The sequence below is a fragment of the Notamacropus eugenii genome, chromosome 5 (genome assembly GCF_028372415.1).
Source record: "Notamacropus eugenii isolate mMacEug1 chromosome 5, mMacEug1.pri_v2, whole genome shotgun sequence".
NCBI classification, from domain to species: domain Eukaryota; kingdom Metazoa; phylum Chordata; class Mammalia; order Diprotodontia; family Macropodidae; genus Notamacropus; species Notamacropus eugenii.
Window position 1 is genome coordinate 364,070,429 of NC_092876.1, and position 20,964 is coordinate 364,091,392.

The 20,964-nt window shown below is 33.6% G+C and overlaps 1 protein-coding gene across 11 annotated transcripts in view; it reads left to right on the forward strand.

Annotated features, from left to right (window-relative positions):
• The window catches only part of CBLB (Cbl proto-oncogene B), a 236,034-nt gene that overhangs the window by 132,786 nt on the left and 82,284 nt on the right, over positions 1 to 20,964 (forward strand). For all 11 annotated transcript variants that reach the window (XM_072614114.1, XM_072614117.1, XM_072614119.1 and 8 more), the window contains 4 exons: positions 1,806 to 1,927; positions 5,098 to 5,235; positions 10,522 to 10,609; positions 13,358 to 13,489. In XM_072614114.1, coding sequence (XP_072470215.1) covers positions 1,806 to 1,927; positions 5,098 to 5,235; positions 10,522 to 10,609; positions 13,358 to 13,489 — 480 coding nt within the window. The remainder of the gene's footprint in view (positions 1 to 1,805; positions 1,928 to 5,097; positions 5,236 to 10,521; positions 10,610 to 13,357; positions 13,490 to 20,964) is intronic.

Sequence of the window (20,964 nt, forward strand, 5' to 3'; positions counted from 1 at the left end):
TTAAAGCTACTTGATAAATTCAGCAGCTTTTTAAGACTGTAAATTGTTAAAAAAAAAAAAAAAAAGTGCTGTGCTGTGGTAGAAGGAATTCTTCACCAGGCATTCCCCACACTGATGAAAGTACAGAGTTGTTCCGAAATAAAAATCAGAGATACACAGAATTTTTGAGTTAGAAATCACCTCAATAGCCATCTAGTCCAACATATACCTGACATGGAATTCCCATTATAACTTACTTAACTTTTATTTGAGGATCTTCAGTCAAGAACAACTCATTAAGTTTCAATGTAACTCTTTTTTTTTTTTTTCAATTATTCTGTTTTATAAGGAAGGTTTTTGCTTCTGGTGCTGCTCCCTGAATGTAACAAGTCTATTCCCTCTTTTATATATAAGCCTTTCAAATACTTTAAGACAGCTGCCATGTTCCCCCTAAGTCTTCTCTACGATAAATTTCACTAGGTTCTCCAACCACTCTCCATCCTGATTTTTGGGTTTTAATATTGACTAAAGCTAAACTCATGTATATTATAGAAGTTGTGTGGTGTAGGAAAGAGTACTAGAATAAGAATCAGTAAATAGGCTAGAATTGTAGTTCAGCTACAAACTACCTCTTTGAACTTGGACAGACTATTTTACTTATCTGAGCCTCAGTTTTTTTTTTTTCACTTGTCATTTCAGTTAACTTTTATTCTGTATTAAATGTCCAAAATTTGCTCCATCAGGCTTCAGAATATTGCATATAATGGAAATTGTGTGTACATTGTAAAACTATTGATTGTATTTCCTCCTGAATGCTTATGTGCGATAATGGTGCAATCTTCCTTCTCTTCAGAGTTTTTCCATTGTTTTTTTTTCCATTGTTCATACCCTGATGTAGTGGTGGTGGTGTTGTAGGAACATGTTAAACTGCAAATGAAAAGACCAGCAACTTACAATTACTAGCAAATATGAAATGTTCGTATTTCTTATTGAAACAAAATGTTGTTTTAAAGGGAAAGAAAATTTTAAAAAATCTAGGTTTCTTACATTGCATGAGACTCAATGTAAACAGTGGAACAGTTTTCCTAAGCAGCATGACTGTATTGTAACCATTTCTGCATTTGTAATAATCAAATAAAACCTCTTCTCCCCAATCTGATCTATAAAATCCCTCCTAAATAAGAATGTAAGCCTATATTCTTTTTATTTTCAAAAATCACATTTAATTTTTTTGTTTAGAAAATTGAAATAGAGAATTACAAGATGAACTTGTGCTGGCGGTCCAAGGAAACTGCACATTTCAATATGTATTTTTAAGGGCTTGACATGCAAAAGGCACTGTTCAACCTACAAAATTGGATTATATTATAGGTCTTAGTTTCTTGAATCTCACTTTAGAATCGCTGATTTATTTAGTACTGGAAGAGACTATAGAAGTCTTCTAGTCCAGCATCCTTGTTTTAAAATGCCACTTGATATTGAGCCATGTATGTTACCCCACATGCTCACATTAACTATAGTGGTCTAGAATAGGCATGGTGAGCCTATGACCTTGCTGCCACATGTGGCTAAGTCCTTGGGTGCAGCCTTTTGACTAAGACCAAGTTTTATAGAACAAATCCTTTTATCAAGGGGATTTGTTCTGTGAAGTTTGGATTCAGTTAGAGGATCACACTTGAGGACTTAGAGGGTCAGGTTTCAGGTTCCCCAGTCTGGTCTAGAATTTTTCTGCAGAAATTGGAAAGTTAATTGAATGTATTCTTGGTGTCTGTAACTAATACATAGCATTTTCCAATGAATGTCATTTCTTTATTTGTATTTTAAAGCCTTGGGGTTCCATCTTACGGAATTGGAATTTTTTAGCTGTGACACATCCTGGTTACATGGCATTTCTAACGTATGATGAAGTCAAAGCACGGCTACAGAAATACAGCACCAAACCTGGAAGGTGAGACATCTTTATGGCTACATTGTTTATTTTTGAAAATTATATCTATTTACAAATATTCTTGTGTTAATCTGGATGGTAGATTTAAGGTCCCCCATATTGCTAGTGTTTTCCCTCTGACATTATCTCCAATTTATCTTGTAGATGTTTTATTTATACATAAATTGCCTTCATGTTGTCTCCTCCCTTAGAATGTGAGCACCTTGAAGGCACAGAATGTTTTGGGCCTTTGTATCCCCAGAGCTGAATATCAGTACCCACTGCATATTAGACACTTAATAAATGCTTGTCGATTGAAGTGATCTTCATGAATTAAAAACAGTGTTTATTGAACCTGACAAACTGATTATTTCTACCTTTTCATTTCTGAGAAAGGGGTATACTGGTGGTGGTGATGCTACATTTTATGTATGCTTGGCTTAAAATCCCTAAGTGAGTTGTGGAAACAAAAATGTAAACAAAGGCCCATTGGCAAATAGCAGCTATGATGTGCTTACATGTAACATGCATGTATCTAAATGTATATGTAGGACCATTCATGTTATACTTCTGAAGTATGTGAGATTAAGAAATCAGGACTGTAGGGAAAGCAAATATTGTGAAGATACTAAGGATTTAGGGGATTAGTTCCCTAGCAGATAAATTTACATGTCTAAAAAAGCTTATTGGGAACTGAGCATACAACTTTTCTTTCTGGAAATGTTAAGAAAAGACCAACCATTTTAAAAGTTTTTTATATAGAATTGTGAGACCAATGTCCACATTCTTCCTAGAATATATCACGGTTTGCCTGGTACAATGTACATGAATGCTTAAGTGTTTGTTGACTGACTGACTGAACGAATCATAAAGTATGGGGGTTAGAATAAATGTACGGTGAGGTTGGAAAGATGGATTGCGGTGAGATTGTTCAGGGCTTTAAAAAGAAGTGTTAGTATTTTGTCCTTGAAGTAATAAGGAGTCATTGAGATTAATTGAACAAGAGAGTGACATGGTAGCTGTGTGGAGGATGAATTGTAGTGGGGTAGAGATTTAAGGCAGGGATACCAAGGAAGATGTCATTTCAGTAGTCTAGGGGAGAAGAAGAGTGTCTAAACTAAAGTCAGGCTAGGTAAGTAGAGAAAAAGGATCAGATAATATAGAAGTAGAAAAGGGAAAATCTGGCAACTGATTGGATTTGTTGGGTGAGGAAGAGTGAGACATCATAGATAACCTTAAGGCTTTGAACTTAGGAGACTGGAAGAATGGGTAATACCTGTAACAGAAAGTATTGTAGTGACTTAATTGCTTTGAGTATTTTGTATATTTGATGTGCCCATAATTATGTACTGCCATAATTTCTGAACTACTTTTGCCAAAGAGCATATTTTGGAATAGTACTGTAAAAGTTTATGTTGAAAGCCTCCTAGACACTTTGAGTGTTTCATGATGCCCAGGAGACAGGGAGAATAAGTAAAACAAAATTTTAAAAACTCCAACATTTTAACATATTCCCTCTGGAATTCACATAACATGAAAAAAAAAGAAGATCTGGAGCACTCCAAAAGAGCAGAAATGATGAGCCTAGTTGAAATTTTTGTGTTCCAAAAGACATGAGAGGGTATGGTTAAAACTAGGATTAAATATTTTCCAGTAGGTAAGATGAATTGTTTTTACTTCATTCAGGTGCCTATCTCATTTTGTTTTTTTGTTTTCAGTGCTTTCTAGATATGATATTCTTAGATATCATTGTAGTAATTTCCTTAATTATAATTCTAGGAAAAGGGATATAGTTCACACTCAAGGAAATTGCCTAACTGTAATTTGGTGATATCCAATCAAAAGTATATAGTGGCAAGTATACACTTTTGTGAAATAGCCTTCCAAGGATCCATTTGTCCTGATTCTAAGCTTTATCACGGTTTTCATCATGGTTTTCAGGAGAAAAATAAGAGCTATCCAGCCAAGCTGAAACTGTAGACTGCCAGTGATTGGTCCATTCTACTACTACCAACCTGGGCATATATTCCTATATAATCAATCATAAATAAGCTACTTGTATGCCTTTTGTGAGTGCTTCTGTAATGAATAAACCATATAAGAATGCACACCCAAGTTGGGACAGTTTCTTTGGTGATTGTTAGTTGTACCTAAATATCTTCACCAACCCTGCTTCCTGGAAAGTGGGCCAAGTCTAATTAGCTTGAATCAATCAATCATATTCTGCTAGTCACTATGCAAGTTGATTAAATTCAGAGTTCATAGTCACTATTATATAGTTAATTGCCTTGTAAAGTTATTTTTTACAGTACTTGGTTCGTCAATAACCATTATGTATCAGAAGATTTTTATTTCAGTTGGTTACATGTAGGCAGTCAAGCTCTTTAAATGCATCCAACAAAATTAATTGACCCAATTTTGATCTGTTTAACAGGTCATAAAATTCGAATATAAAGAATATGACACGTGTGAAGGCAGCATATTATGCTATATTCCATTTTGTAAAGTTGTAAAGAGAAATTGTCTGAAATTTTTTAAATAATAAAGAAGACACTTAAAGCTTTGCTAATGTCTCCTGCCATGGAGAGTTAATTTTCAGGCATTAGCCTTTTCCTTTGATTTATGTTACTGAACAATTTTCCTACTTAGGTGAAATGTTGAGCTTGACAGGGTTAAATAGCTGCTATGAACTCAGATATTTTAGCTACTCACTAATGTAATTCAGAGATATTTTGGAGCTTTCTCCATAAAAAAAATAGAATGGTCATCATAATTTCTAAGTAAAGCATTTTAAAAGCAATTTGCCTAATAAATGAAAAAAAATATTTAAAAATTCTGAGCAAAATATAGTTCAAAAGGAGGTTTTATATTGCTAATTGCTTCTTTAGATGTTAATATGCAAGTATGTCTCATTTTTTTTGTCTGAGAACCATAGATTACTTGAGAAATATAATTTTAATTTTTTTCAGTGAAATAGGTAAATTTAAACTATCAGTGACCATTTATTTCATCAAGAAATGGGAATTTGTATCAGGTTACAAAACATGTTATGTAAGATGAAAATAGATCCCAGGACTCCTAAATCTGACTTACTGCCATACTGGAATATATTTTCTCTTTTGCTGGATATATTTTACATATAAGAATCTTATATAAAAATTAAGCTCTTTTACCCCCTTTCTTTTATTCAGCTACATTTTCAGGTTGAGTTGCACTCGACTAGGACAGTGGGCCATTGGATATGTAACAGGAGATGGTAACATCTTACAGACCATACCTCACAATAAACCTTTATTTCAAGCCCTGATTGATGGTAGCAGGGAAGGATTGTAAGTATTAACATTTTATGTCTAAAGGTATCAATTCATTCTTTGTTATTTGTAAGATTGAAAATTAGAATTAAGTGAGATATTTGATTGTGGGAATCTTGGAGAACAACTGAATAACATCATTTACTTATGTTTTTGAAGAAAGTAACCTAAGTTGACTAAATTAGTTCAAAACAAATGTATTTTAGAATATCTGGAATGTAGTAGCAAACTCCACTTTTGCCATTGCCTTTAGTGTAGCTTAATATGTTTGTCCATTTCAAGTATCTTGAAGTTTTTAAGTTTACATAGTTGATTTATAATTTATATTAGCACCTACCTCCTAGGGTTGTTGTGAGGATTAAGTGAGGTAATAATTGTAAAGCACTAAGCATAGTGTGTAGCGCATAGTAGGTACCATATAAATGTTAGTTATTATTATTACTAGTATTTTTAGTCATAACACAAGCTTGATATCCAAATAGCTTATCCTGACAAAAATATCATATTCTAGTTTTCTAAGCCAAAGTGTGTGTGAATGTGTGTATGTATGTACATATATACATACATACACACATTTCTGTATATATACATACATGCATACCTTGTATACCATTCTATCTATACAAAAAAGCTCACTGTTATTGTTTCTCAGTTTAATAATGCTCTAAGAATCTAGTAGACTCCTTATCAGTGAAAATAGATAATTTACTCTTTCCGTTTCAGTATCACTCATTTCTTTTTCCTTTTCTTCTACTTTACTTTTTCCTCTATCTTGCTAAATTCTTTTGCAAGTTCTGTGATAAATAACTCAGAAGGCATAGATGATCTGAGTTGCTCAGCAGTGAACATGGATATGTCACTCAGCATGAGGCAGTCAACTAGAGTTGTAGAAGAAAAGGTGATTCATTAAATTCCTAGGTCAGCCATGGAAAAGAAAAGAAATAACGACATTTAAGGAAAAGATTTATTTTTATTTTGTTGATGAATTTTAAGAGGTAATTAGAATTAATTAGTATAGCAGTAAGTACTAATGAGCATCTAAAACTAGTATTTGTATAAATTTCTTGTTTATATTTGTATTATTTATACATTTCCCTAGAGTGTGTTTAAGGATTTTTGTGAGTTATTAGTAGATACTATTGTCTATTTTTCTCCCAACATTTATCAGAGGTGATGATGTCAGTGCTTAAACTGTGGGTCACAACCCCATAGCTTTAAGAAGTGCTGAAGGGGTTATGAGTGAAAAAAGTTTAAGAAACCCTGGTCTCTAGATCATTGGTTAGTAAAGCCAATTTGGCTCATGGGATAAATCTTTACTTGTGTAGCCTGTGAATGAGGAGTGGTTTTTTTTAACATTTTAAAATATAAACCTTATTTTTCAATGTATAAACCATTCTTAGTCTTGTACTCATTAAAAACAAGCAAACAAACAAAGCCCAGGCACACCATAGTTTCTTCACCCCTAGTCTAAATGGACCATAGATGGGATAATTTTGCCATAATTTATCATTTTTATAGCTTATATCTATAGCCAGGTTAATCTCATATTTAGCTAGATGATATCCAGTAAAAGTGACTGGACATCTTTCAAAAACTAAGAAAGTAAAATTATAGCACTGTTATTAAAATAATCCAGGGCAGTAGTTAAATGTAGAACATTCTGACAAATTAAAACAATTATCATTTCAAGACTATGGTGTGCTATATATTTTTTCCCATCTTGTAACAAATTGCTACCTGTTTGTGACAAAATAGAACATATTAACAGAATTTGTATAGTACTGGTAAACGATTTTGACACTAGCTCTGTGTATGTGTATGCACATATTTTAAATAAGGAGCTGCAAAATCGTGTGGATGTACTGGAGTTGATCAGCAAAGAGCTGAATTCTTTTGCTTCTTCTGGTATCATGAGAACATGCAGAAGTATTTTTGACTTATTTTTGGAACCTCACTTTTCTTATTTGTAAAATGCGATAATGACATCAGGGGTGTTTACCTTGCTGTAGTGTGCTTTATAAACTTAAAGCTATTATAAATATACATGTATTTATGTGATCAGTAGTAAAGGAACTACATGGGAAATGGAATATCATTGGGTTTAGTTGCTTTTAGGAAAATAAATGTGTAAAATATCTAGGATAGATGATATTTTATTTTAATGATCATAAGTAGGGATAGAAACTCTAAGAATACTTTGACCAATTTCAATATATACCATTTTTGGCAAATATTGAAATGATTATTCTGAAGTTCAACTGAGGGCTGCCTTTATTACTGTTTTCTTCTTGTTTAGTCCTTCACAGTCATGGAGAATAGTGGATCAGTTCCATTTCCATGTGCATGAAGCAAGAAGCCTTCTCTGTCCCTTATAGGCTCATCAGCCCCAATTCCCTTAACAATTCATCTGGAACTTAGTTTCCATACCTTTAATTTTCCTTGTCACTCTTTTTCTGAATCCTTTCTAGGTTTTCCACATCCTTTTAAAAGTCTGATGACCAGAATGGGACACAATACCTTAATGAGGGTATAAAAGTAAATTATCCCCCAGCCCTTGCATGTCATCATTTTTATTATACCCCAGAATCATATTGGCTTCCCTCCTCCCCCAAAATGGCACTGCATGGCTCACTCATTCAGATTATAGTCAACTATGACCATCACCCCTAGGTCCTTATCTTGCCCAGCTCTTCCTGAACCATCCTATATTAGTATTGCTTGTACCATTTCCCCACTCCCCCAAAATTTTATTCAACAAGCATTTATTGAGTACTTACCTTGTATAAAGCCCTGTGATGGGTGAAGGGGGAGGCGGGATGGGACACAAAGAGGTGTAAGACACTGTTATTGCTCTTAGTGAACATGCAAGCCAATTTGATGAGATGTATGTAAATCAATATAATATAAAATAGAGTTTGAGTATGTAAAGAAAACAAATTCTTATGAGAGGTCAGAGGAAGGGAATTTTTCAATTTAGTTCAACCGGACTTGGTGGACATGCTTATTTTGGGTGTTAGAGATATAAAGACAAAAATGAAACCATCCTCCCCACACATTTTATGGAAGAGATGATATTTCCTTTCTGCTTTGAATGAAGTGAGATTTGGGGGGGAGGGGGAAGGAGAGAGAGATTATTACATGAGGGAGAGAGTAAAAAGGATTCCAAGTAGAGGGAATAGAATATACCAAAAGCACGGGATGAGAAAATGTCTCTGGAAAGGAGAATATCTCAGGCAAAACAGGTGGTACATTTTACCTGTTCCAGTGGAGTATAAGACCATTATGTAGTGTAATATCATACTGGAAAGGTAAATTGGAACCAGATTATGGAGGTACTTCGATGTCAGGCCTAAAAAGTGTCAACTTTGTCCTCTGGGCAGCAGGGACACATTAAAGGTTTTTCAATAAGATAGTGATATATTCTTAGTTATGCATCAAGAAAATTAATCTGAGAATGCCTGGCATGTAGTAGATATTTTAAAAAAAAATATCAATATTCATTGATATGCTGACTTTGGTATTAAACAGGAGAAAATGAGATTTGAAGACTGTTGCCATTGTCAATTAGAAGGTGATAAAGGATATACTGTTACTAAAACAATGTCAGTGGAAACAACAACAAAAGCAAACAAAGCAAAAAACATTCTAAATGGCATACTTTGTAATTAAATCATACATGTCTATGAAGAAGTACACCTCTTTTCTTTGGAGAGATGTTCGACTATGAGTGTGGAACATTTCCTATAATGTCAATCTCAGTTGATATTTTAGTTTTTCTTAACTGCTTTTCCCTCTCCTTTGTTATTTTATTTTTTTACAAAGAATGCCTCAATGCATAGGAGAGAAGGGAAGGAATATATTTGGAAATGAAAGTGATATAGAAACAAAATTATTAACTTTTTTTTTAAATAGAAAATAATGATAGCCTGAAATAGAGTAGGTGGCAGTGAGTATAGAAAGGAGAGAGATTGCCAAGTTACAGTGGGCACAATTTGTTAGTCACTTCACACTTGTTCCTATTGAAGTTTCTCCCCTTTTAAAAAATAATTTTTTTTCCATCTTACCAAAGTTATTTTGGGGAAAAAAGTTCCCATCAAAAGGGTATTTTCAATTCCAGGTAATTTGCTGTGACCTCTAGGTGTTGAGTATGTCTTAGCTCCTTGTCTCAGGTCACTGACAAAGCTGTTCATAAGAGTGAGCCTCTCAGGGCACATTGCCAGGGGATTTGTATTTATAAGCTTTATGTAGAAAAGAGAGGACATTCATTTCATTCAAAATTATACATGTATAGCCTTTTCTCAGGGTAGCTCTCTGAATTAGGAGGACAATGATTTAGCAAGGTGAGGTTACTTCGGTGGTTCCCCACTACCTGGGAAAGGAAGTCAAAGTTTAAGCTTTGCTGCTTTGTAGGTTTTCCACAATCTGGCTTTCTTTCCCTGATAATAGAAGTAAACATGATATTCTACATTTAACTTTCAAATCACACGTGTGCACGCACACACACACACACACACACACACACATGCAGTCAACTGAAACACAAAGTCTTTCCCTTTCCCAAGATCTTTTTAAAGAACACCGTTTCTTGACCTTTAATGCTGGTAGAAAAAAATTAAATCAAGGTAACAACACATTCAATTGGATCTTGTTAACTATGCGTTTTTTGAAATTTTTTTGCTAAAAAGTTAATTTTTGCATATTTGTCACTCCCATGTTAACACAAAATAAATCCATCATTTATTTTCTCCATATGTTAACACAGTAAAATATCACAGCAAGACTATATTAACATTAATCTAATATATCAAAAGAAAACATTTGACCTCTGGAATAAAACTTTCAACTACGTATAAGAAATAATCTGTAGTTCCTTGACAATAAATGTGCTTCATTGCTTTATTTCATGTCTGTTCAGTTACTAAAATTCAGACTGTTTGAGCCATAAGTTCAGGGAACTGTGCCTTATATTCTTTGTATCCATCTTAGTGCCTAGCATAATTTATACATAATAAGTACTCAATAAATATTTCTTGAATGAATGAGTTAATGAATGTTAAACTGGAAAGGACTTTAAATATAGCAGAATTTGAGGGATAGAAAATAGAGAATTGTTTGCAATTGAACTTTGTACTGCTAGGGATCCAAGAAGAGAGAATTTTTATTAATGGGTATGTGTTAAAGGAAGAAGACTTTGAACATTTTATGTTTGACAAATTTAGATTTAAGGATCAATAAATGTAGTTGTAAGTAGTCCAACTTTTTATTACTGTTAGACTAATAAATAATATTTGTTTCAAAATTCAGCTATCTGTATCCTGATGGACGAAGTTATAATCCCGATCTGACAGGATTGTGTGAACCTACACCACATGATCATATCAAAGTTACACAGGTATATTTGATTTCAGATGCATGTATTTATAATTACTGAACTTATTTAATGATTTATGTTTTATAGAGAATTAGTATGAATTTGAGAAGTGAGCTATCACTATCAATATCTTGGCTAAAAGACTGAATTCAATTCAGAGCTATTTTAAGTGGAATTTAAGAATATGAGAAAACTGGGCAGTTTTCTTCAAACAAGAACAGTTTTTTTCAGTTCTTATTCCTCTTTTTGGAATGGAATTTTTATAGAAACTTGCTTTCAGTTGGGTAGTAGAAGATTTGAATTTAAAAAAAAAAATGAAATCCTGAGTAATTATTATAGGAGAATGGTGATATGATGTATAGAAATATTTCAGGTCTTTTAGACATAATAATTTTGGAGAAGTCAGAAAAAAAAGCACTGTAGCTAGCCATTTGCTTTTTACTCCTTCCAATAGAGCATATACTTTTTATTTCTTGTGTTCTTGATATCTCTAACTGAATAGCATTAATGTGAAGCTAGTGTAGTCTGTGAACAGATATGTGTGTGACAGAGACAAATCCTAATCTTTTTTTTCCCTAGTGCTCACTCTTTTCTGTAATATCCACTAAAGAACCTAAAATATACATGATATAGATGATTTCTGAGAACCCTGAAGAAATTTTAAGAGAAAAAAAAGTTGGCTTTTATCTCATATATATGAAGTCCTGAAAAATAGCTGTTTTAAAACCTGACTTGTCTGAGACAGTAAAATTTGAACAAACCTTTTAAAGAAAAAAATGTAATTTTGTACAATTTTCTGACTTTTAATTTTTTTTTGCTGTGATAATATCCTTAATTTTTTTTCCTTTTAAATAACAAATGGGCATTATTTCCTGAAGACTTTATTAAGTCATATTTTCCATTCAGTTGTTTCATAATTTCTTTTGCTAAATTGTCCCTAGGGTCAAAGAGAGTTTCTGTTAATTCATCTTTCCATGATTTTAAATTTCTCTTTTGAATATGCATTATCAGTATTATTAAATAATTATCACCTCATTAGCTCTTTGGTAATTTGTTGACTTTATTACCTATTATGTTGTTCTTTTTCAGTTAGGTTGTACTTGTGTTTTACACAGTCTTTAAACTTTTTTTATTTGTGGTGTGTCTTCTCCAAATAAGACTGTAAACTTCTTGAGCACAAAGACAGTCTCTTAGAGAGATGGTTATTCTATTTTACTATTTATTATTAGATGATATTAAATGGTTATTATATTTTATACTTTATAACACTTAGCATAATGATAGGTACATTGTAGGTGCTCAGTAAATATAAATTTAAAAGTAAGTCAGACTAGTATCTTGACTCATAATATATCACTCTGATTTCATTTTTTTATCTTTCTACTACTAACCCTTTTTCTATATTTCTTTTAAACTTATAAACTGATCCATACTGACTCAGCTCCTCTCAACAAATGAATATTTGAAAACATTTAAGTTTCATTATACTAGAAAGCTTCAAGCCAGAAATAAGTGATAAGTCTAGATAAAAAAGCTGTTATGGCCAACTTTTTTTGACTACTTGGTGACATTACATTTTTAGTGAATTTTCTTCCAGTCTTGGAATTTCTATTATTCTTGTTCTTCATCCTTTGTTTTCCAAGTGGATGGATGACATCATGGGTGATATCTTGACTTTCACTTGAATTAGATTTAAATGAGGCAGAGTTGTGTGAAGTCATCAGCCTCTCCCTGAGTCATTGAAAGTTGAGTGGCAGGACAAAAGTTAAGATGACTGGCAATGGCCCAGGATGCAGTGTGCAGTGGATGACCTTGGAGTCTTTGATGCCTGACCAATCTCTAAGCATTCCAGTCTCTACTTCAATTGCCTTCATGACCACTGGAACAAATTGTTTTCATCCACCCATTGAGCTGGGGGAAGGCTTTACCTGCTTGGGGTAGGCATCCCCATAACACACTGGAAGGTTTGAGGTCTGTTGGTAACCCTCTGCCTGGTTTAGCCCATTGGGTAGACGATTTACTGGGGTGTGGCCTCTGTGCATGCTATAGCTTCTTGGAGCCACAAATGAGAGTGAGGTGAAGGTGTACACCAAAGACAGATGAGCAGCCCTGAAAAGGGCTTGGCAAGCTCTCTTTTGCTTAAATGCTAGCTTAAATTATTATTATATTTTGAATTAAAAATGGGGAAATTCCATGGTTTAAAAATGATTATTGAAATAGTTTTGAGTATATTTTTTTCTTTTTTAAGTGTTCAAAGGAAAAAGGGAAGAAAATATTTATGTAATTTGAGGCAGGATAAAACTAATCTATAATAGCTTTTATCCTTTGTTTTCCAAGTGGACGGATGACATCATGGGTGATTTTATACTTTGACAAATGAGTGAGTTGGTGTGAAAAGAATTTAATGTTTATAAACTAAAAACTGTATTCACATTTAATTTAAAGTAGATTTTTCCCCTTTAAGTCAGCATAACTGGTTAAGGAAAATTGATTCCTACACAAAGGAAAATGGGAAACATTAAATAATCCATACCAGTAAAGACTTTTAAAATGCTAATAAAAGCTTAAATCTTTAAAAGCTATTATTTCACATAATCCAAATTATGGTCATCATGTTTATGTGAGACATTTGCAACATGTATTAAGTAGCAAAGTAATCTTTTTGGTAGCCTAGTGTTGTGAGGTACTTTTGGTAAGTATTATTTAAGAAAATTCTGTTTTATCTGATTGTACTAGAAATGCATTAACTTTGACATTTTCTCATTTCAGGAACAATATGAATTGTATTGTGAAATGGGCTCTACTTTCCAGCTCTGTAAAATCTGTGCAGAAAATGATAAAGATGTGAAGATTGAGCCTTGTGGGCACCTAATGTGTACTTCTTGTCTTACTGCTTGGCAGGTATTGTCATGGTTTGACTCAGTTTTTTTATTGACTTCAATCTTACATTCTCTTTTCATATTATCTGTTTTTATTTCGTGATAGCTTCTTGCACCATGAACTTCTTAAATCCTTTAAAAGAATTAAAGATTTTTTTAATCTTCTCATCTTAAGTTTTCATTTATGTTCCAGGTTAGTTTTTTTCACTTTTGACCTGTTGTACTTTCCCCGCTTATGTGGCTGTTTTACTGACAGTGGTTGTTGCTTTTTCTAGAGAAAAGAAGTAGAATTTAAAATATGGCATCACCAAGTCAGTACCAAGCATGCTGCAGGTACTTGATTATGCTAGTAGTTAGTGACAGTGATGTTATACTCCTTGATATTAGCGATATTTACAATTCCATTGACTTTTAACTACTTAAGGCAGCTCAGTGAAAGAACATTTCTATTTCCAAGTATATTTTATATGTATGAAAAAAGAAATAGAGGCATCATTTTAGTGATAATGTAGAAAACATTGAAAATGACTCCTTAGTAGTAACCAGTTTGGGGGAGGATGAGGAAGATAGAATTAAGTTCAGATTATTTTAGTGTAACGTTCTTAATGAGATCTGAGCTGATATTTTGCAGAATAAGAATTAAATTGATAAGAGGTCTTTGGGTTGATGGCCTTCAGTCAAAGACTTTTCTCAGACAATAAAGATAATATCCTTTTGTTTCTTCCTTATGGGACATGTTTCATGTAATGCAGACTCCTAGATTAGAGACATTGAAGATGAAAGTTTATTCACCATTAGGAAGGACTTGTTCTGTTTCCCCTCCTTCCTAGGATACTGAATGCTGAGCTGCCACTCACTCCACATCCACCCTCCTTCTTCTAGCTTGGAAATTGGTAGCTCCTAATCAGTTTGTGGGCAAAATGTTTACCTCTATTACCACATGAGAGTTTGGCTGCACAGAAGGCCTACTATTATTATACTGACTAGTATTAGGAAACAACACTGAAGTAGAAATCTGAAGCTCACAACAGCATGATGGAATTTCTTTCATAATCAGCCTTTACCATATAAATCAGTGTGGCAAACTTTATGCATTTGCTTGCCTACAGTGATTTAAATTTTGTCCATGAGTAAAGAGAGAAAATTGATTTATTTTATTTTTTCCTCTTTTAGGGAAGATAGTACTGGTACTTGAAAATGTGGGGCCTGAATGTAATGTTTTTTTAAAAAAGCTATAAATTTGTCAGTTGGTGGCTTCATTGTTGCAAAAGACACCAAAGTTGTTCCCAGTTGTTATAATGGTGACGTTGTTTTCTATATTACTATAACTGATATATTTCCATTTATTCTCCATCTGGTAAAATTTATCTGCTAATTAATCATTTCCCAAGCCTCTCTGCTTTTTATTACTACCAGAGTATTTTCATATGAAGACATAAAGTTGGTAAATTATTTACATTCAATAATCGTTCTTTTCCCCTCCAAAGTACTGTTCCATATTATGTTTAGAAATTCAAGAAATTTGCCAACTGTCAGTCACCAAAAAGCAGATATTTGAGGAACAAATTCAGAAAAAAGCAATAGAAGAATCAGAACTAGCACAACATAGAATTATTTATAAATAATGCAAAATAGAAATATGAACTTTTTTCCACTGACAATAATATTTATTTTATTGTAATTAATTTATTATGAAGAATATTATTTCAATGTACTCATCTTTCATATTGACATTTGTAACTAGTAAACAAAGTCATGACTTTTCATTTTCTGAGTTTTTTATATATAGTAAGGTCAGTATAGACTTAAAATTGCAATATAAAGTAAATGGAGGCACAGACTAAGGACTAGGAATGGAATCCATTGGGGAAGGAAGAAACAAATGAGTATTAGAAAAAGAATTTATAATTGGTCTTAGCATTAAAGGCTTAAAGCTGTCATTACAAACTTTGGGACCTGTTCTCTGACCCTCCCCCACTTCTTCTTTATGTTGAGTATACTAACTTGAGTCATTTTCCTCAAGTCTTTTTTTTACTTGCTACACTACTAAGTCATTTTTATCAAATCCTTTTTTCCCCTTGAGTCATTACTACCAGCACAAAATTTAAGACCCATCCTGTGATATCTCAGAGACTCAACTTTAAGAGATTCCTTTGCAATATTATGAGAGGTCACAATGAAATGGTCTGTATCTCTTGAGGATATTGTTCTCCTTTTTCAGTATCAGAATCCCTAAGTGATTATTAACTGAAAGAGTACTTCAGATTACGTTGTAGTTCAGACTATTTCTTTTTCTAATGAATTTCTACATGCAGATTTTTATGTTCTACAGTACTTATGCTTCCCTATGTGTATGCATGCCCCTATGTAGGGGATGTATGTATGCAGGCACTAGGTTTAGAGTGTTTTTCCCATCATTCTGTAAGTTCTTGATGTCACGCCTAGGTTTGTTTTCAGAAATGTATGATTTAACTGAGTGACCAGGACATGCTTGTATCTCCTGAATTTTAGTAGTGAATTGGCACACTTTTTTTTCTTTTTCTAGCACCTTGGGTGAAACTTCAAACTTGCTGATATAATTAAAAATAAGCCTCAGTAAAAGTCCTATATGTTTTGTCAAAAAACTGGTAAATCAATCAGAAGATCTGAACAAGAATGGAAAACATTATGTTTTCTACCAAAGGACATTTATTAGCAAATCACTCTTCAGATGACAAATGCACACTAAGTTTTCCTCCCATTAGGTGCTGCACTTTCAGCTTAATCAAACTTTGTTGCGAATTTAACTTTTGTAAAATTAATGAGAAAATGAAGAAACATGCTGTAGCAATGTCAGTTTTACAGGCTGCAAGTGGTTAGTGTTTAATTGCTATCATGATGGCTCATTAGTCATGCCTCAGGAGAGGTTTCCTATACTTTTTCCCCCTCCAACTGAAACATCTGTGTTATTTAATAAATGGAATAAGTAGGCCTGAGTCTGCACAGAATACTAAGTGAGGTGTCAGATAATTTACCTCCCTAGAGACTCTATTTGATACAGTTTCATGCTGGATGCTTCGTTTTGATTGAACCTTTGGCAGGAGGAGCAGTAGAATTTGCTTCCTTTCCCTCGGTTGAATCAAATATTAACTAAGGAATTTTTTTCCCTCAGGGATAATTTTTATCTGTTTTTCTGTAGTATCATGCTTATTATGTAGCAGTGAAGGCCCATGTTAATATAGAACATGGAATGAGGTTTTGTGCATCAGTATTTTGTCTTCTATCAAGCAGAGTAATTCACAGACTGCTTACTTTGGAAGGTACCTTAAAATTTCCCCACACGGTAGAAATAGTTAGCTTTCTAAAAAACATTTGCTTCCAAATGTTGAACACATATTATTGTTGAAAACTTTAATTCAATATAGGAAAAAAAACCCAATTAATTTCAGTTTTGATTGTTGCTGAATATTTTTAAAATATTTTATGGAAAGAAGATATAGCCATGATTTTTAGCCTCATTGGTCACTAAGAAATTTTTTTATCTACAACTTATCTATATATGCTATCTATCTATATAAATGAGGCATGTGAGAGCGAGAAGAGTGAGAGAAAGGAGGCAGGGAGGGAGGGGGGGGAGAGAGAGAGAGAGAGAGAGAGAGAGAGAGAGAGAATGTAGGTGGCTAGCAAGTGTCGTGAAGACCTTGTTCTGCTTAAGATAATTTCAGTGCGCATTTATCGGAGCCTGGAATCCAGGATTGGGGGGGGGGGGGGGGCGGGCGGATATGATAATAGCCAGAAAGACCTTCTTCTGAAAAAAGTGGTATAGTATAGTGAAAGGATGCTGAAGTTAGAGCCAGAGGAATTGAACTTGAATCCTGCTCCTGCTAGTTACCACCTATGTGACTTTGCTCAAGTCATTGAACTTTCTTTGGCCTCTGCTTCCTAGTCTGTAAAATAAGGTATCCTTCCTTCTTTCCTTCCTTCCTTCCTTCCTTCCTTCCTTCCTTCCTTCCTTCCTTCCTTCCTTCCTTCCTTCCTTCCTTTCTTCCCTCCCTTGCTCCTTCCTTCCCTCCTTCCTTCCCTTCTTCCTTCCTATCCCTTTTTTTGTCTTCCTTTCCTTCCCTTGTCCTTCAGTCCCTCTCTCCCTCTCCTGTACTCATTTCTGCTCATGTGCAGTCTAATCTGTCACCCTTTCCTGTAATTTCTCATCCTCTTCCCCATCCTCAAAACTGTTGGGTACTTCCCTGTTGCCTCTATACAAAGTTAGGTTTACCTATCATTAAAACAAAACAGACCAACAAAAATTCTTTTCCTTGACCCTGTCACACCCACAGGCAATGGCCATATGTCTCACCTTCTTTTCAGTGCCAAACTTCTAGAAAGTCTTTTATACTTTGCTGCTTCTATTTTTTTTTTAACATTCATTCACTTCTCAGTTCCTTGAAATCTGGCTTCTTACAACACCCTTGACTTTTTAAGCTCCAAATCCTGTGCCTTTTCTTAGTCTTTATTGTCCTTGACTACTCTGTAGCTATTAAGACCATCACCTTCCTTCCTACCTTCCTGTTTATCCTTTTTTTCCCCTTAGCATCTATAACCCTGCTCTTTTGTTTCTCTTCCTGTCACTCTTCATTTTCCCAAAGTTCTCTCCAGTGTCCTCTTGGGTTGCATTGGGAGAAGTATAGCTTCCAGGTATAAGCAAGAGATTCTATCTCTTTACTCTGTAACTGGACTACTATGTTCAGTTATTAGCTCCACATTTTTTGTAAGAACATTGATAAGTTGGACTAAATCTAAGGGAGGGAAACCAGAATGATGAAGGATCTTGAGTCCATGTCGTAAGAGGATTGGTTGAAAAAAACAGGGTCTGTTAAACTGGAGAAGACAAAAGTCAGAAGAGTTGTGATAGCTGTCTTTAAGTACTTGAAAGTTTGACTTGTGATTGTTGACTTGTTAGATAATTCTCTACAGTGGCTGTGGCTGAAACGTTTCATGCTATACTCACTCTGTTAATGAACTTCTCCAAACCTGTGTGGCCTAGTCATTCATTGAAAGAGGCAGTGCATTATTGGGTTCATACTGGAAGATTTTCCAGCTTAATGAACACATTTCCAGAAGTTGTTTTCCACTGACATAGCCATTGTGAACTCAGAGACATCTCTATGTCACAGTGATGCAGCAGGACTTCATGTCTTTGTTTTAATCTTTTGATCCTCACAATTTCTTATCTGGCCTTTGATTCTCAGGTAATGGTTCATCAAAGTACTCTAGTAATACTTGTATAGCCTTTTGTTCTTGCTCTTTTTATTGCAAAGAAAAAGTATCATATGACAACATGGATTTTCATTTTATGATAAAGGATTTTTTCTGGTTGTTTACATACATACATGAATTGACATACATACATGTTTACATACATGTTTACATACTTTAGAAAAGTATGTAACTCCTAGGGGCAACTGGCACCCACAAACATGAGAGAATGTGGACCCAGAGAGGAGACTGCATGGTATTTGGGAAGGAGAAGTATTATGGGGAGGGCAGGGTTTAGAAATGGACTGTACAATTTAGAACATATGAACATTTTTACCATGAGACAATGCTTCTACAACCTCCTTATAAACCTCATAAATAATACTTTTAAGAATGATCTACTACAAATGAGGAAAGTTGAAGGAACAAGAACTAAAAGGCAACAATAGAAACTTGTTAGAAGAGGGAACTCGTGAAACTTAAGAAACTTAAATCAGTGAAAAACACAGAGAATAAAGACAGAATGAATAAGTTTATACACCATGTATCAAAGAATAAAAATTTAAAAAATTCAGAAAGGAAAGATCATAAATAAAGAGAATAAAGAAATCCTTTTTTTAAAAAATGATACAGAAAAGAATACTAGAAAATAGTAGGAGTGGTTTTGAAGAGAAGGGGGAAAGGTGAAAAAAAAAATCATATACAACACCAGAATTAAGGAAAGGGAGGTGGAGGTAGACAGAGCCTGTGGAAATAGTTACATTCAAATAGCTTAAACAAAACTAATGTTAGAAACAAGGTACTGACTTAAAAGAGTAATGGGAACAAAAAAATAATAATAAAATTAAAAGATCTTAATTTTGTTTTTAAAAGTGCTAGCAACTTATTTCTCAAAACTTTAGATGAGAATAGATTAAACAATTCAGTAAAACAAAGAGATGAGGGATTGGATAAGTAAAATGTCCTGATCTCTTGATTGAAAGAAATATGTCTCAAAAACAAAAAGAAATGTATAGAGTAAAAAAGAGAGGATCAATGAAAATTGACTATGCATCAGGTAGATTCAAAAGAAGGGCCAATTATCATCTTTGTTTTCTTTGCCTCCTATCAGACAAAAAGAGAATAAAAAGTCACAATATAAACACAGATCAACCAAGAAAATGACATTATACTTAAAGGAACTGTAAACAATCAACATTAATCATATTCATCAAATTCCCTATCATTTAAATTCATAAAGAAAAAAAATAACCAAATTGAAAAATGTAGATAGCCAAAAAATCATAGTAGGATGTTTTCACATGTTTTTCTCTCAAAGTTGGACAAATCTAACAGAATGAGAAACAAAGGGGATTTTAAAAAAAGATTTTAAAAATTCTGGTTTAGTTACAACTAAAAGATGTATGACGTCTTCTGAATGGCACCAGTACAATTATATATGTGTGTGTGTGTATGTGTATGTGAAATTTCTCAGTACCAAATAGTACTTTGACAGAAATTGATCATAAATAAAGGCACAGACAAATTCAAATAAATGTAAATACCAAAAATACTAAACATAATCTTTATGGGCCATAACAATAAAAAGTGATCATTTCAGGAAACTTAAACGAAAGACACAAATCTAAAAGGAGACTTAATAATAAAACTCTAAATGGTTCAAAAGATCAACAGTTTGTTTCATAGTCACCAGAAGTCTTGAAGTGAAACCAGTTTTACAACAAAATATAGGATTTCATAAAGGAACTTCTACCAAAGGAAAATGGGTATAGGGCTTTCTGCTTTTACTACAGGCTATTAACATTTAAAGCAACAATTTCTAGAGGCACACATTTGACCCATTCTTTGTTGTGTATATGTTTAGTCAGTCATTCAACAGAGTCTAATGCTTATACCTCAAATGATAGTCTATTAAATTATAGTTTCACCGAATTTCACAACATAGGCAGTTTCCAGAGAAAACCTTATGAGGGAGATAATTCCCATTAGATTAAATACCCTTATAAAGACATTCTGTATATAATAAAGTCGTTCTCATTGTGATTGGCTTGTAATGACAGTGCTTTCTGTTGTACAATAGATAAACTGTACAGTAAATGCTTCCTACCTGTAGAACAATTGAACTTTCCAATAAAAGCCTGTGATATTATGTCCTTATATTTCTTAGTGTGTGAATAGAAATGAGCTGAGTTGAGTGAGTGAGGAACTGTGGTGTAGCAGAAATTCTTTTTAAGGAGTGCACATATCCTGAATTTTAGTTTGCCC